This window comes from Phodopus roborovskii, unplaced genomic scaffold, assembly GCF_943737965.1.
Source record: "Phodopus roborovskii unplaced genomic scaffold, PHOROB, whole genome shotgun sequence".
NCBI classification, from domain to species: domain Eukaryota; kingdom Metazoa; phylum Chordata; class Mammalia; order Rodentia; family Cricetidae; genus Phodopus; species Phodopus roborovskii.
In genome coordinates this window covers 7,369,566-7,383,373 of record NW_026126413.1, presented here as the reverse complement: position 1 = coordinate 7,383,373, position 13,808 = coordinate 7,369,566, and the positions used below count along the sequence as shown (strand labels likewise).

Here is a 13,808-nt window from a genome sequence, read left to right as displayed (position 1 = left end):
AACTCTCAAAACTCAAGAATAAGAAGGGAAATCTAGCCTAACGCACAAGAACAAGATTTTCACTGTCAAAAGTCTATGGATAAAATAACAAGTCTCTGAACAGACATTATTTACTATGAATGTGTAAAGTAAGACACTAGTGTTGTTAGCTTTCTTGTTGCTATAGCAAAATGCCAGACAGCAGCTGAAGAGAAAGGTTTTACTTGTGGTTTCAGCAGTTTGGGTTCATGACGGTGGGCATATGAGGGAGCAGTCCCCACCATGGCAGCCAGGAAGCAGGGTGGAGCCCAAACAGGACAGACCATGGGTAGAGCCATGCCCCAGTGACCTCCTTCCTCCAACCAAGCCTCACCTTCACAGCTCTGCCAACCCCCCAACAGTCCACTCGGATTTTGCATCCAGCCCCAGCTTAAACTATTCACTAGGTCAGAGCCCTCATGATTAATTTCTCTAGAAATGCCTCAGAGGTCTGCTTTACTAATATCTCCTGGATTCCATGAGCCCAGCCCCGTTAGCGATCAAGAAAACTGTCACAACCACAACTGTACATGTTAATTAACTGGCTAGGGCTGTAAACATGACTACAGCAAGTGTTATGAGATGCAGAGGACCCAAAAGACCCACTTGCTGCCAGTAGGAGTGTGAAAAGAGCAACCTCATAAAACAGTTCAGCAGTTTCTGCAATGCTTTAAATGCGTATTTACCACGCGCACTAGCTATTCCACCGATAGGTGTTTACCCATGTTAAAAGGAAGTCTCTGTTCTTGTGAAGACTCACAGCAGCATGATTTGTAATAGCAGAAGGCCAGGAACGCCACCCCTGCCTGCCACCGATGAGTGGCACCAACAGTGGGAGGGGCGGGAGCCCTGTCTGCGCACAGGTGACTGCAGAACTGCTGAATGAAGGGAGGGGGCAGGGAAGAGACTGTGAGCATCCCATTCATTTTCATTCTCAAAGCAGTCCTCCAGCCACGGTGGTGGGACACTGGCCTGAAGACAAGCAGGGAGGAGGGAAAAGGAAGCTTCAGTTCTCAGCCTCAAAGGGGTAAAAGTCCAAATACATGTCCGATCCTCTCCTGGCCTCCAAGGATGCTGCACACATGGTGCACAGACACACATGCAGGCAAAACAGCACACAGACACACATGCAGGCAAAACAGCCACACACGAAAACCAAGGAGAACACGGAGTTTTCTGTCATGGTGAATCCTGGTGCAGCTGGGAGTCAGCCAGGGATAGTGATGACTGCCGAGTGACACCGCAGTGGCAGTGTGGCTCTTCAGGGCTTGTCCCCTTAAGGTTTGCTGTCAGTCTGCTTGAGGAAGAAGGCGATGTGAAGAGTGACGCTCTCCCCTTTTCTTTAAAGGAGTGACAGTTCCTTCAGGTTCTTTGTATTCTTCTTCGTGTATATCTGTCAGTTTGCTGTGCACGTGCTGCAGGCTGCCGGGTTTCATAACTGGGGAAACTGGTAAGTTCTTTACTATGTTTAAGTTGTTAGTTTAATGTTTGTGTAACTAATTTGGTGTCTTAGTGAGTCAAACACAGAAAAAATCAGACTGGCAAAAGCACACACAGAAAAAAAACAAGGTTTTTTTTTTGTTGTTGTTTTGTTTTTAAAACAATTTGAAAACATTTTAAATCATAACTTTGGAAAAGCTATTCTCTTCAAAGATTATGCTCCCGTTTTTAAAAACCCAGCATATTGGGTACCTATTTTAAATAAAAGGTGCATAATGGGCAGTGGAAGGAGGTGTATAAAGGAGACCAAAGAGATCAGAGGAGGGCAGGGTCAGTGTCTGGGGAGAGCTTCAAGACGATGAACAGAGGGGTTCAAGTTCAGTGTAAAGCATTGTTTCACACACACTCTCTCTCTCTCACACACACACACACACACACGTAATTGTGTTTGGAAGTGTGTGAGTGGGTGTATGTACAGGTACACACACCTTTCAACAGTAAAATTCTCAGCATGGTGGGATGCTCACTTAGTGGAGTAGGGGACATCTGGGGTTCAGGGTAGAAGGTAATACAGACTTGTATCATTTTCTTTCTCCACAGAGGGAACATCCCCAAGTGGGATGGTGGGTGGAAGAGGTTGTGTTTTTAAAATACTCGCCTCTCCCATCTTTCCTTATAGTGAACTGCCTATCTTCTAGCTGCTGCATGCACGGCCATGCACAGCCATGCACGGCCATGCACAGCCATGCACAGCCATGCACAGCCATGCACGGTACTGCTGCTTGCCATTGTGTCCATTAACAGAAGTCCCAGCGAGCACAGAACTAGTGTGTGAGGACTTAAATTTACTGCACTGCCTCTGAATGAGGGTGACTGGCAGATACACCAGCTGAGACTAGAATTGGTTGTTTCCAGTTAGTTTTTGGGAAAGCTATTTTCATTATTTTAGATAGCGGTTAGTCTAGCATGTGCAGGAGAGAAAATGCTTTACATGTTTTAAAATGCAATGCTCTACTGGTATATGTATATATAAAACTCTTTAGAAGTTGAAATAATTTCATTATCTCCGTAATATAAACGTTCATTATGCAGCTGAATGTAGCAGTCTGTGCCTATGTACCAGAGTCTGCTAATGGGGACAAGTACTCTTTTCAGCTGAACCTTGTATAATTTGGGTGTCTTTAATAATTAAAATGAAGGCATTTGTTGATTGACCTGTTGAGGTAAGACCGTAGAGTTCCTGGGCATCCTTTACCCAGTGTCCCCAGTAGTGTAAAATACAGTAAAATTAAAAAACAAGGACCTTGACATTGGCAGAACATTTCCATCACTGAAACACTCATGCTGCTTTTTGCATGGCTACACTTCCTGCTCTCCTGTCCCTACTCCTCCTCAGCATCCACTAAGCTATTTGTCACTTCTATTACTCTGTCATTGTAAGATGGTTATATAAATAGAATCCTGTAGTCTACAAATACTGGCTTTTCCCTCTCAGCCAAATGTAGCTCTGATTTCTCTTTATTATTTAATTTTTTAAATTTTATATTTTATGTGTATAAATGTTTGCTTGAGTCTGTGTCTGTGCATCAGGTGCATGCAGTGCCAATGGTGGCCAGAAGAGGGCATCAGACCCCGAGGATGGAGTTAAAAGAGGTTGTGAGCATCTATGTAGGTGCTGGGAATTGAACCCAGGTCCTCTGGAAGAAAACCAATGCTCTTGATCACTGCACTGTCTGTCCATCCCCATCTTTTCATTCTCGAATAGTGTTCTGTGGTATGGATATACCATGGGTTTGTTTAACCATGGATCAATTGAAGGATACCTTAATTGTTTCTGGTTGGGAGCTATTAGAAACAGAACCATCACGAGCATTTGGGGCCAAGTTTTCATGGGTGCATAGTTTTCATTTCTATTATCAGCAGTACATTTATAATGTATTAATTCATTTAGAAATCATGTATTAAGCTTTTTAAAGAAATTGACAAATTTTCTAGGCTGAACTATTTTATATTCCCTCTGGTAGTTGTGAGAGATTTAATCTCCACATCTTTATGAGCAGTGGGCATTGTCACTGTCATTTATCTTGGCCATTTTGATAGGGATGTGCGCGTGCGTGCGTGTGCGTGCGTGTGTGTGTGCGTGCGTGCACTTGTGCGCTCACACACACGTATGTCCTAATTTTTCCTATGGTTTGAATTTACACTTACCTAATGACTGATATGTTGATGTCTTTATTGCTTATTTGCCCAGTTTTTATGTCCTCTTGTTGAAATGTCTCACATGGTTGCTAAATGAGTTGTTGGGTTGTAGTTTTTGTTGTTTTATTTTTTGATGTGACTGTATTAATTTTCTCAATGTGAGAAAATGTTCAAAAGTGTGTTTAAGGAGGGAGGACTTCTTTGGGGTCATAGGTCATGGCTTCAGGGAATTTCAGTCCATCTGTCAGGGACGGTGGAGCACGGAGCCCCTTGGTCTGTCAGCATAAAGCACGGCTCCCATGGGTGGCCGAGAGGAGGTAGAGCTAATGAGCCTTCAGCACCCGGGACCTGGAACCTACTTCCCCCTACTAGGTCCCTCCTCCTAAAATGTCTGCAACCTTCCAAAATAGTGTCACCTGCTGGGCCTCAGTGCTCAAACAAGTGACACTTGTTGGGGACATTTCACATTTGAGCCTTAAAACTCCACTCTAAAGTCTCCACTCTAAAAGGGAATCATTTGTTGGATATGTGGTTTGCATATATTTTCTTCCCTAATTGAAAATGAACATTTAAAATGTAATAAAGAACCCACTCATTTAATATGCTTTGAATTAAAATCTACAGTAATCTGGTGAACTCTTGGGGCTCAGGAGTGTGGTTTGCTGTCGGATTCAGACTGATGCCTCTCAGCTGTGTGGCCTGGACACTGAAGGTCTGAGTTAGTCCCTTACCTGTAGAATAAGCATCATCCTACGGGAGCCTGAGAGAATGGTCCAGGTGCTGAGGTGCATTGACTTACCTGCCTAATTGCGCTTTTCCTATTGTGCAGTGGTTGGATTTCGTCCCTTACTGGTCTCAATAAGAGCATCCCGGTTGGAATCATGATGATAATGATCGCAGCACTTTTCACAGCATCGGCAGTTATCTCACTCGTCATGTTTAAAAAAGTAAGTGGGCACTTGTCCCTGGACTCGTTACCATGACCCTGATGTCAGGTCCCATCAGCCCGCACTACTGGTAGACCAGTGGCACCAGAGCTCATTTTTGGGGTTCTGCGTGCTTGCTCTCCGAGGATTAGGATTTATGGTTATATCTAGATACATGTAAAAATTATATTTTAGGATTGACATAAAAAGTGAAAACATCCCTGATCTGAATATCCAAAATGTTCAACAATAAGAAACTTTTTAGCATGGTCTTGGTACCCTAAGAGGAAAATTGCTCTCTTGATCTCACAGGAGAGATTATAGATGATAGTTATGGAAAACAAACATGTTAAAATGTTGTGTAAACTCCACAGGGGTATATGTATAAAATGGGACTTCATGTTTAGACTTGAGTCCCATCCAAGGGCATCTGTTATGCGTGCAGTGTTCAGAAATCAGAAACCTCATTGAATTCTTCATTGTGAATTAGAGCCTCAAATTCAGTTTGGAAATTGGACCTTTATGTGTTTTTTTTTCCAATATGAAGCTTATTAGCTTGAATAAATACAAGTAGAATTATTGCGCCAGGTAGATATTTTTGTCCATATTAAAATTTAAAAACACTGAATTATTTAAGCATTAAATTTCTTTCACCATCAACATTATGCTGTCTGGTAGTTTCAAAACATGTATGTACAAGTAACACATATAGAAATATGCCAGTTGGTGGTGGCGCACGTCTTTAATCCCAGCACTCAGGAGGCAGAGGCAGGAGGATCTCTGAGTTTGAGGTCAGCCTGGTTTATAGAGCTAGTTACAGGACAGCCAGGACTGTTAAACAGAGAAACCTTGTCTTGAAAAACAGCAACAAGGAGAACTACTTTGGTTATTCTATTGAAGAGTGCTTTGCACTTGAACCCACATCTTGCCCACCTTGGTCCCACTGTCCTGGGAGCCTGTGTGGCTTGGCTACACTCCTGCCTGAGTTCCTGGTTTTGCCGACACTCTCTTAGAAGCTTTGAACTTCCTGCATAGGGGCCACTGAAACTGGGCTCTGTGAAGTCCTCACTCACAGAAGTCCCTGGGGACTTTTTCATTTCCATCCTGTACCACTGTGGTCTCCATCACTGGAGAGCCTCTGCTTCTGACATCATGTTCTGCCTAGGCTAGCCCTCCCTGTTTGTCTGTCTGACCAGCCAGTGAATGGTAAATGCAGTCAGCTCCCTGTCCTTAGCTGTGTGTGGCTTTCTTAGACATTCCATCTTCTGTCATCATTTCCATTTTCAACACCTGAACAGCTGAGAGACTTGGACCTAAGGGAGAATGTTTTCTACAAGTTCATATATATTCAGCCATTGAATTTCAGTTTACAGGGGTACATTTTATATCAGTGAAATTGTTTGTAAAGAAACTCTTAGAGCATACATGTGAGCCTGAGATGGAGAAAGAGCTTTTTGCGGTTCCCATTTACACATGTCAGTACTATAACTGCTGTTTCCATGACTTCTGAAGGGGTCTTGTCTTCTGTTGCTCTTTCTGTTGCCTTTTTAGAATATTGATGTAAGGTCTTCTGGTTTTTTGTTGTTTTGTTTTTGCTGTTGTTGTTGTGTTTGCTTTTTCAACCCTATACTTCTATTCCTAACCTCGGAAGTTTTTATAGTTCCCTCTCTTCTCCCTTAGTCTTTGGCACATTGGAATACTCTGTGCATTTATCTGGGGACAACAGCCGCAAACCTGCCATTTGTAGAATGCTGGTAGGACTGGGGCTGAGGGGTGAGATGTGGTGTGAAGGGCTTGTACTCTCTTCAGACTGCTCTGCACATTTCCTGTCGGTTTGCTAGGCTATGCTTTTTCTCCTTTGTGCTGTTGAAGACCCACTGGTGCTTTTTCAAGCCTTTGCTCAGACCTTCCTGACCATCTCACAGTCTTCTTTGTTACCCCCATGTGTCTAGCGCAGTTTTGATTTCTCATGGAACTTAGGGTTTATATTGTTTTCTGTAGGATCTCATGGGCCTGGGGTATGTGCAGTATACGGGTCTCATGGTTCACATGGTGCCCAGTTTGGCAAGTGTTCTCAAACAAGAGGGCCAGGGACCTGGCTTTGCACCATGTAGCTTCTATTGAAATGTGTGCCTTGTTGTACTGGTGTGTCCCCGGCCAGGGCTCTCTAACCGCCTGGTTCAGTGTCTTTGCTTTCATTTGTACCCTCAACCGAACAGTAGCAGGCGTGATTAGTGTGTGATGGGCATGTAAATTCTTCTTGAGTGAAGGAAAAATGGGAGCCAGCACTTTCACAGGCCTGGTGTGAGGATAAAATGAGTGTAAATTGCAAGAGTCTTCCCAGTTAACATGGTTTTTATGTTTTAATCTCGACCCCTTTATTACTGAGAGTCTAATTTGGGGTTTGCTTTTTTTTTTTTTTTTTGGACAGTTCATCAGAAAAACAACACTGAGAACGAGATTGATGGCAAGGAATTGGCATATTAGTTGTGGGGGCTAGTGAAAGGAGTCCAGATGTGTAGGGCAAACTCTTAGAAGGGGGTTTGAGTTTGGTTTCTGTTGCCACAGTAAGCACCATGGTGAAAGCAACTCCAGAAAGAAAGAGGCTTATTTTAGCTTGTACTTCCGGGTCATAGTCCACCTTGGGGAAAGTTTGGGCAGGGACCTACACAGAAGCTATCGACAGCAGTTCTCAACCCTGTGGGTTGAAACCCCTGTGGGGTCACATATCAGATATTTTTCATACCAGATTTATAACAGTAGCAAAATTACAGTTATGAAGTATCAACTAAATGATTTTAAGGTTAGGGGTCATCACAACATGAGGAATTATATTAGAGGGTCACAGCATTAGGAAGGTTGAGAACACTGCCACAGAGGAATACCCTTTCTGGTCATTGAGGAGGTCTTTAGGAGAATGCTTTATTGTTTCAGGTACACACACACACACACACACACACACACACACACACACACACGACTGGACATGTGCATGGCCACACCCACCAAGTGCTGGGACTGGAGGAGTGCATGGCCACACCCACCAAGTGCTGGGAATGGACATGTGCATGGCCACACCCACCAAGTGCTGGGAATGGACATGTACATGGCCACACCCACCAAGTGCTGGGACTGGAGGTGTGCATGGCCACACTCAGGTTTTAACCAGGGTTTTTATGCTTTCTAGGTAAACACCTACTATTGGGTATGTTGTCTAAAACTATAGAGATATAGAATATTTAGAGTCTTATACAGGCTTTGTGGTATTATGTGCTTTTCTTTCTTGTAAAACCAACTGTCAAGTATGTGCCTGTGCCAAGTGCTACTCGTGCATGCGCCCTTGGTTCACTTTGTGGTGTGAGAGAAAAAACAGAGAATGTATACCACAATCCAGCCATTTCATGGCTGTTACAGAAAGGAGTATAGGGAGCTTGGGAATGCATAGCAAAGTTTTGGGAGTCTATTTTTGTTTCTTTTAGTGTTTGACTTTGAAAACCAAGTTCTTGCTATATAAATCTAAATTAGCTTCAATTCCTGGGTTTTAGCTACCTTCCTGCCCCTGAGTCCCAGGGTATCTGGGAATACAGACAGGTGCTAACATGCCAAAATAGGGCCTTAGCTGACATATAACGATGACTGCCCATCATTACAATTGTCTCCATAATGGAATAAGAAAGAGCGGGAAAAGCATAGAGGATAAGCAGGGAGCAGTTGTGAGAATACAATGTGAACATTCAAGGGGTTAAAAAGGACTAGCGAGCATCGGGAAGCAAGTTGGTGCATGGGGTGAGGTGGAGAAAACACAAGGTATCCGTGCAGGGTAGAGGTGAGCTTGCACATCAGTATCCTTAGATCCTGCAGGGTCTTGAAAACTAGGAGATCTTGTTTAAAAGTTTTTATCTCCTCCAAAAAGTGGTGGTTCACAAAAGAAGAAGGAGCAGAGTAATTTGAAGCAATCAGCAATCCCATTATCTTCTCTAACTCTTATGTAAAAACTGTGGTCCAAGAACAACTGATTCTCCAACAGTGACTTAAAAACTAAACAAATTTTCAAAAATAACCAGAAAACAAAACCCTTGTTGGAATATGCAGCCCTAGTGTATCACCACTAGGGGTCAGGCTCTTCATGGACGGTACATGCCCTCAGGAAGTTCTGTGCATATAATATAGTTCCTGCCTAGACTAGTGGTTTGTTAGCATTGTCTTCCCTTCACCCCTTGCTAAATCTGCTGTGCAGTATTTGTTTTGATGAAAACCAATGTACTGTTGAGAACACATTATCATTCTGAAATCTTACACAATTAGAGCTGGTTATTGTTGTTTTGGATGCTCAGTGTGCCTTGGTTTTTGCCATGGTGATGTTTCTTAGCCCAGATTTGGAGTGTTGAAATTTTTTTCTCCTGAGCTGCTTTATAGGCAGAAATCCTTAGCTTTCACAGATAGGTTTGATTTTCCCTCAATTGTTTGTTTGTGTCAACATCTTTTAAAAACAGGGTTTCTCTGTGTAGTCCTGGCTGTCCCTAAACTCAGAGATCCACCTGCCTCTGCTTCCCGAATGCTGGGGTCAAATGTATGTGTCACCACTGCCTGGCCCTGCCAACTGTTTCTAATTCTGTTAAATGTTCTGTTTGTACCGTGAACTCTTAGAAAGCACTGGGTGGTGTTTCAAGCCTACAATGGTAGATGATCTAAAGGAGTCTGTTAGCTAGACATAAATGAGCTGCAGAAAGCTGTCATACCCTCTAGATATCGTCCTTCCTTAACTGCTGAGTTAGTTGGAATTACTTAATATTGAAGTGGCAAATAGAGATACGCAGTTTGTATTCTTTTGGGAACCTGGTTTTCATTTTTTTCTATTGAATTTGGGGACTTGTTCATAAATATTCATGTCCACATTAGTATACTAGTTACTAATGGCTTTTTGCATTTCAAAAGAACTTTTGAAGTTTTTTTCACTTTATAAACCAATTTTATTTAAAAAATAAAGTTTATCTAAGTGCTTTAATGTTTTAAAAACCTTTTTGAAATGTCTGATCTTCAAATGTCCTTTTCATTTGTGGGGAGTGTGGAGTTAGAAGCATGTGATTCAGAGTAGTGAGGAGTAAACCCCACTAACTCGTTAAATTGGTGTTTTACAGTAAATGCTGTGTGAAGATGTTCAATTGTTTATAAAGGGTGGTCTATTTATACTAAATGTGGCAGGCTCTGGTTTTTTTGTTTTGTTTTTGTTTCTTTCTTTCTTTCTTTCTTTCTTTTTTTTTTTTTTTTTTTTTTTTTTTTTTTTTGAGACAGGGTTTCTCTGGGTAGCCTGGCTGTCCTGGAACTCACTCTGTAGACCAGGCTGGCCTCAAACTCACAGAGATCCGCCTGCTTCTGCCTCCTGAGTGCTGGGATCGAAGGCGTGCGCCACCACCGCCCGGCAGTGGGATTTACTTTCTTTGAAAGCACGGTGCCGCTGTTAATCCCACTCTCTTCATCTCTCTTGCTTTATTTTGGACCTAGAGTGGAAAGCTGATCTCATGCTTTTTCTCTTCCCCTATTTCCCCTCTGCCCTCCATCTGGTCTTCACACCGTGCGAAAAGAAGTTACCTTCAACCAGCTGGCAGTGCGTGTGTAGATTACCACTTACCTCTCGCATTGGTTTACTTCTGCCTCTGCAGGTCCATGGACTGTATCGCACAACAGGTGCTAGCTTTGAGAAGGCCCAGCAAGAGTTTGCAACAGGAGTGATGTCCAACAAAACTGTCCAGACTGCGGCTGCAAATGCAGCTTCAACGGCAGCAACCAGTGCCGCGCAGAATGCCTTCAAGGGTAACCAGATGTAGAGGGCCTCGCAGCGGTGCACTGCTACTTTTGACTGTATTTTTTCTCCAGTTACTGTATTCTACAGACATTTTTATGTTGGAAACACACAGTACACAGCATGGGTATTTCCTATTCACATGTGCATGGTCTAAAACCATTCCTTTACCTACTAGTTTCTTAATATGTCCATGCCCTTCCCAGGAGAAAACTACATCTGCTAAATAAATATTCTCCATATTTTTGGGGGATGGTGTTCCTCAGATTATTTCAGTGCTGACACACTGAAATGAGTATGTGACTAAGGGTTAAACAGCACTCGGTACTAACCTCAACAGTTCTTCCAGGCAGGACAGATAAGGCTCGCACATTGGAAATGAAACCATGTTCGTTTCTTTTCTTTCTCTGTTAATATTGCAGGGACGAGGCCAGCAAAGACTTGGGTGTTTTTCAATTGGCTTGCTTTCTAGGAGGCTCAGTCACCAGTGAAGAGCCTGTGTACTTTGTAGTAGATAATGTATATTTTACCTTTTATTTTATTTTTAGACTAGTTGATATTTTGATAAAACAATCTCTGACCTTGCATGGGTACCATGTCTCTTAAGTGAAATGAATTAGTATTTTTGGGTTCTGTACTGCTTATAGTGGTAGGAGCTGGGGCTCTTTATAGAACCAGAAATGATTTTCTGCAATAGTTTCTTTTAAGTAAAAATTTACTGGAGTATAAAGACATTAATATAATGTGCAGTGCATTATCCAAAAGAAGGTAGTGAATTGATGCAATAGAATATAGTGATAATTCCTTTTTCCGCCTCTTAATTTTCAGTATTCATATAGTAAAATTTTACTGTATGGAAACTTTGGTATATTCTTCTGGATAATCTTTTTAATTGAACTGGGATTGTATTTGGCAACTGGGTGTGGGGTGTGTGTGGGTGTGTGTGAGAGAGACACACAGAGTCACAGAGAGAGACACAGAGAGAGACACACACAGAGAGACACACACAGAGAGACACACACAGAGAGACACACACAGAGAGACACACAGAGAGACACACAGAGAGACACACAGAGAGACACAGAGAGAGAGTGTGTGTGTGTGAGACACAGAGAGAGACAGAGAGAGTGTGTGTGTGTGTGAGAGAGAGAGAGCAGAGACAGATTTTGGCACAGGTATTAAAGGCTAGCCTAACCCTTGAATAAAAAGAACATACAGTATTTAAGGGATTTTTATTTTAGTCTCTCACTTTTAGTTGCATTAAAAATAAAGACCCTAGCACTTCTAATATTCTTGATTTCTTAATGTACCCGTTTACTTTTTGAAAAAGACTAAATACATGTAAAACATCGCACCAAGCAAGAAAATACGAGTACAGTTAAATGTGTTAATTATTAGCATAATCATATTGACATTGTTACTATGCAGCATAGGCTGATGTGGGTTCAGACCTTTAATCATTTTTAATAATAATTAAATGTCTCAACATTTGTAAGTCAGACTGTTTTATTTGGAAAGTCTTACTAGTTTTAGATTGCAGGATGATAGGTTGTGATTTATCCAAGTTGATTTTAAGCAAGGATGGTTGCTGAGACAGGATAACTTAACAATGGGCTTAAATAGTTGAGACACTTTAGACTTTTCCCTAAGTCTGGAGACGGGGAATTTAGTGCTGGGCTGGGGCACAGTTCTTGGTCTCGGATATGAGTTTGAAGTTGTACTCATGAACACTTCCTTTTCTCCCAGCTCAGCGATAGTGAGAGCCTGAGGCCTCGGTGAGACCTGGTGATGCTCATTCTTCATTGAGTACGGATTTTATAGACACCGAAACCACCAAGACTATAGAAGTACACATGTAGACCGTGTGCTTATACTCCAAATCCATGCTTATTTGTCTCTGAAGTTCAAATGAAAGATGCATCAGAGATTTTTTTTTTTTTAAAAAAAAATACTTTCCTTCAAAAATGGGAATGTTCTCTCTCTGTTATGTAGAGGTAGCATTATTAAATGACAAAGAGTAGTTATAATAGCACATCATGTTTTAATGTGAACAGGAAAATGCTGTTGTTCAATCCAGTTGCTTGGGTTCATACAACTTTGAAAGAGATTATGTTTGACAGCAAAGGAGCATTAAAATGATGGTAGTGTCTGCGGCGGGGGCAGGTGTGAAAACATCTTGGAATTTCTGGTTTACCATTCTCTCAACAGTTGGTCAAAAGTGCATTTTCATTTGGTGAAAGATGGCTAGTCCTTCCTACCTAATACCAATGCCACTTGGTGCCACAGCCATGAAATGAGCTTCATGCAGCACAGGCATCCATGCCACTTTTCAGTTTTCGATGTTAAATGGTGGCTATTTTATTTAAAACTAGGGTCTGAACACTGGAAAATCATTGCTTTGGTGATTTGTGATTGGGGCTTGGTTTATTTCTCTAGGGTGTTTGTACATTTTGTTGGTGCATTACACTGCACTGCCCTTATGGCAACTGTCACGGTTCTGTGTAAATGCCCTCCATGTGTCCTTCTCATGTGCATGTTTTCAGTGGTTTGGAAGTTTTGTATATTTATTGTATTAATGCAGAGTGTCATAAAATAAAATAATGTTTACTGAATGTTTGTTTGCATAATTTTAAACACTGTAGTAGCAATGGAGAGGCAGAAATTTCACTTGTAGCTTTAATATAGATAATTCACATTTGCTTTGTTTTAAGATGATTTATTTTATTTGCATTATGTGCATAGGTGTTCTGCCTGCATACTTGTCTGTATGAGGGTGTCAGATCTCTTGGAACTGAGTTCAGAGGCAGAGGAAGAGGGATTGTCTCAGATCTAAGGCAAACCCTATGTGAGCTGTCATGTGGGTGCTGGGAATTGAACCTGGGTCCTCTGGAAGAGGAGCTGGTGCTCTTAACTACTGAGCCAGCCCTTTCACATTCAATTTTTTAAAATCAATCTTTGTACCATTTTATTATGTGCCAAACACAGTATAAAAGATTTAGTTTAAAACCCTCAGCAACACAAGTTGGTAATTTTTCCATTGCATTAGACCGTTATAGATTGTTGAATTCAGTTTTACCACATTAAATATGATGACTATTTTGAGGTGGGCAAGATCATGCATAAGTTCGTTAGATTTGTTTTTTTTTTTTTTTTTTTTTTTTTTTTTTTTTTGCCTAGGTTTTCTTCCTGGGTTCAGATGGGTGCCTCTCTACCAGGACTGTACTACTGATTTGTTGAAACCTATTCTATTGTGTACTGGAGTTCTCACCTGATGACTAAAGATGATAAAGTTGAACCTAAAGTCATGTTCACAGCAAATCTTATTTTGAGAAAAACACGCTGAATTAAAGTAAACACTATTTTCCATTTTAAAAAGTGAGTTTGCATTTCCCCAGTTTACTAGGAGCTCATTTCTGTACTCTGTG

General features: G+C 41.6%; 1 protein-coding gene across 3 annotated transcripts in view; it reads left to right on the top strand.

Moving 5' to 3' along the window:
• Positions 1-12,995, top strand: part of Scamp1 (secretory carrier membrane protein 1) — a 77,036-nt gene extending 64,041 nt beyond the window's left edge. For 2 of the 3 annotated variants that reach the window (XM_051182987.1, XM_051182985.1), the window contains 3 exons: positions 1,367-1,468; positions 4,487-4,604; positions 10,244-10,636. In XM_051182987.1, the coding sequence (XP_051038944.1) occupies positions 1,367-1,468; positions 4,487-4,604; positions 10,244-10,408 (385 nt within the window). In that variant the 3' untranslated portion in view covers positions 10,409-10,636. Of the gene's footprint in view, positions 1-1,366; positions 1,469-4,486; positions 4,605-10,243; positions 10,637-12,129 lie in introns of those variants that run through there. The other variant, XM_051182986.1, reaches the window with a different exon arrangement.
• The last annotated feature ends 813 nt before the right edge of the window (positions 12,996-13,808 follow it).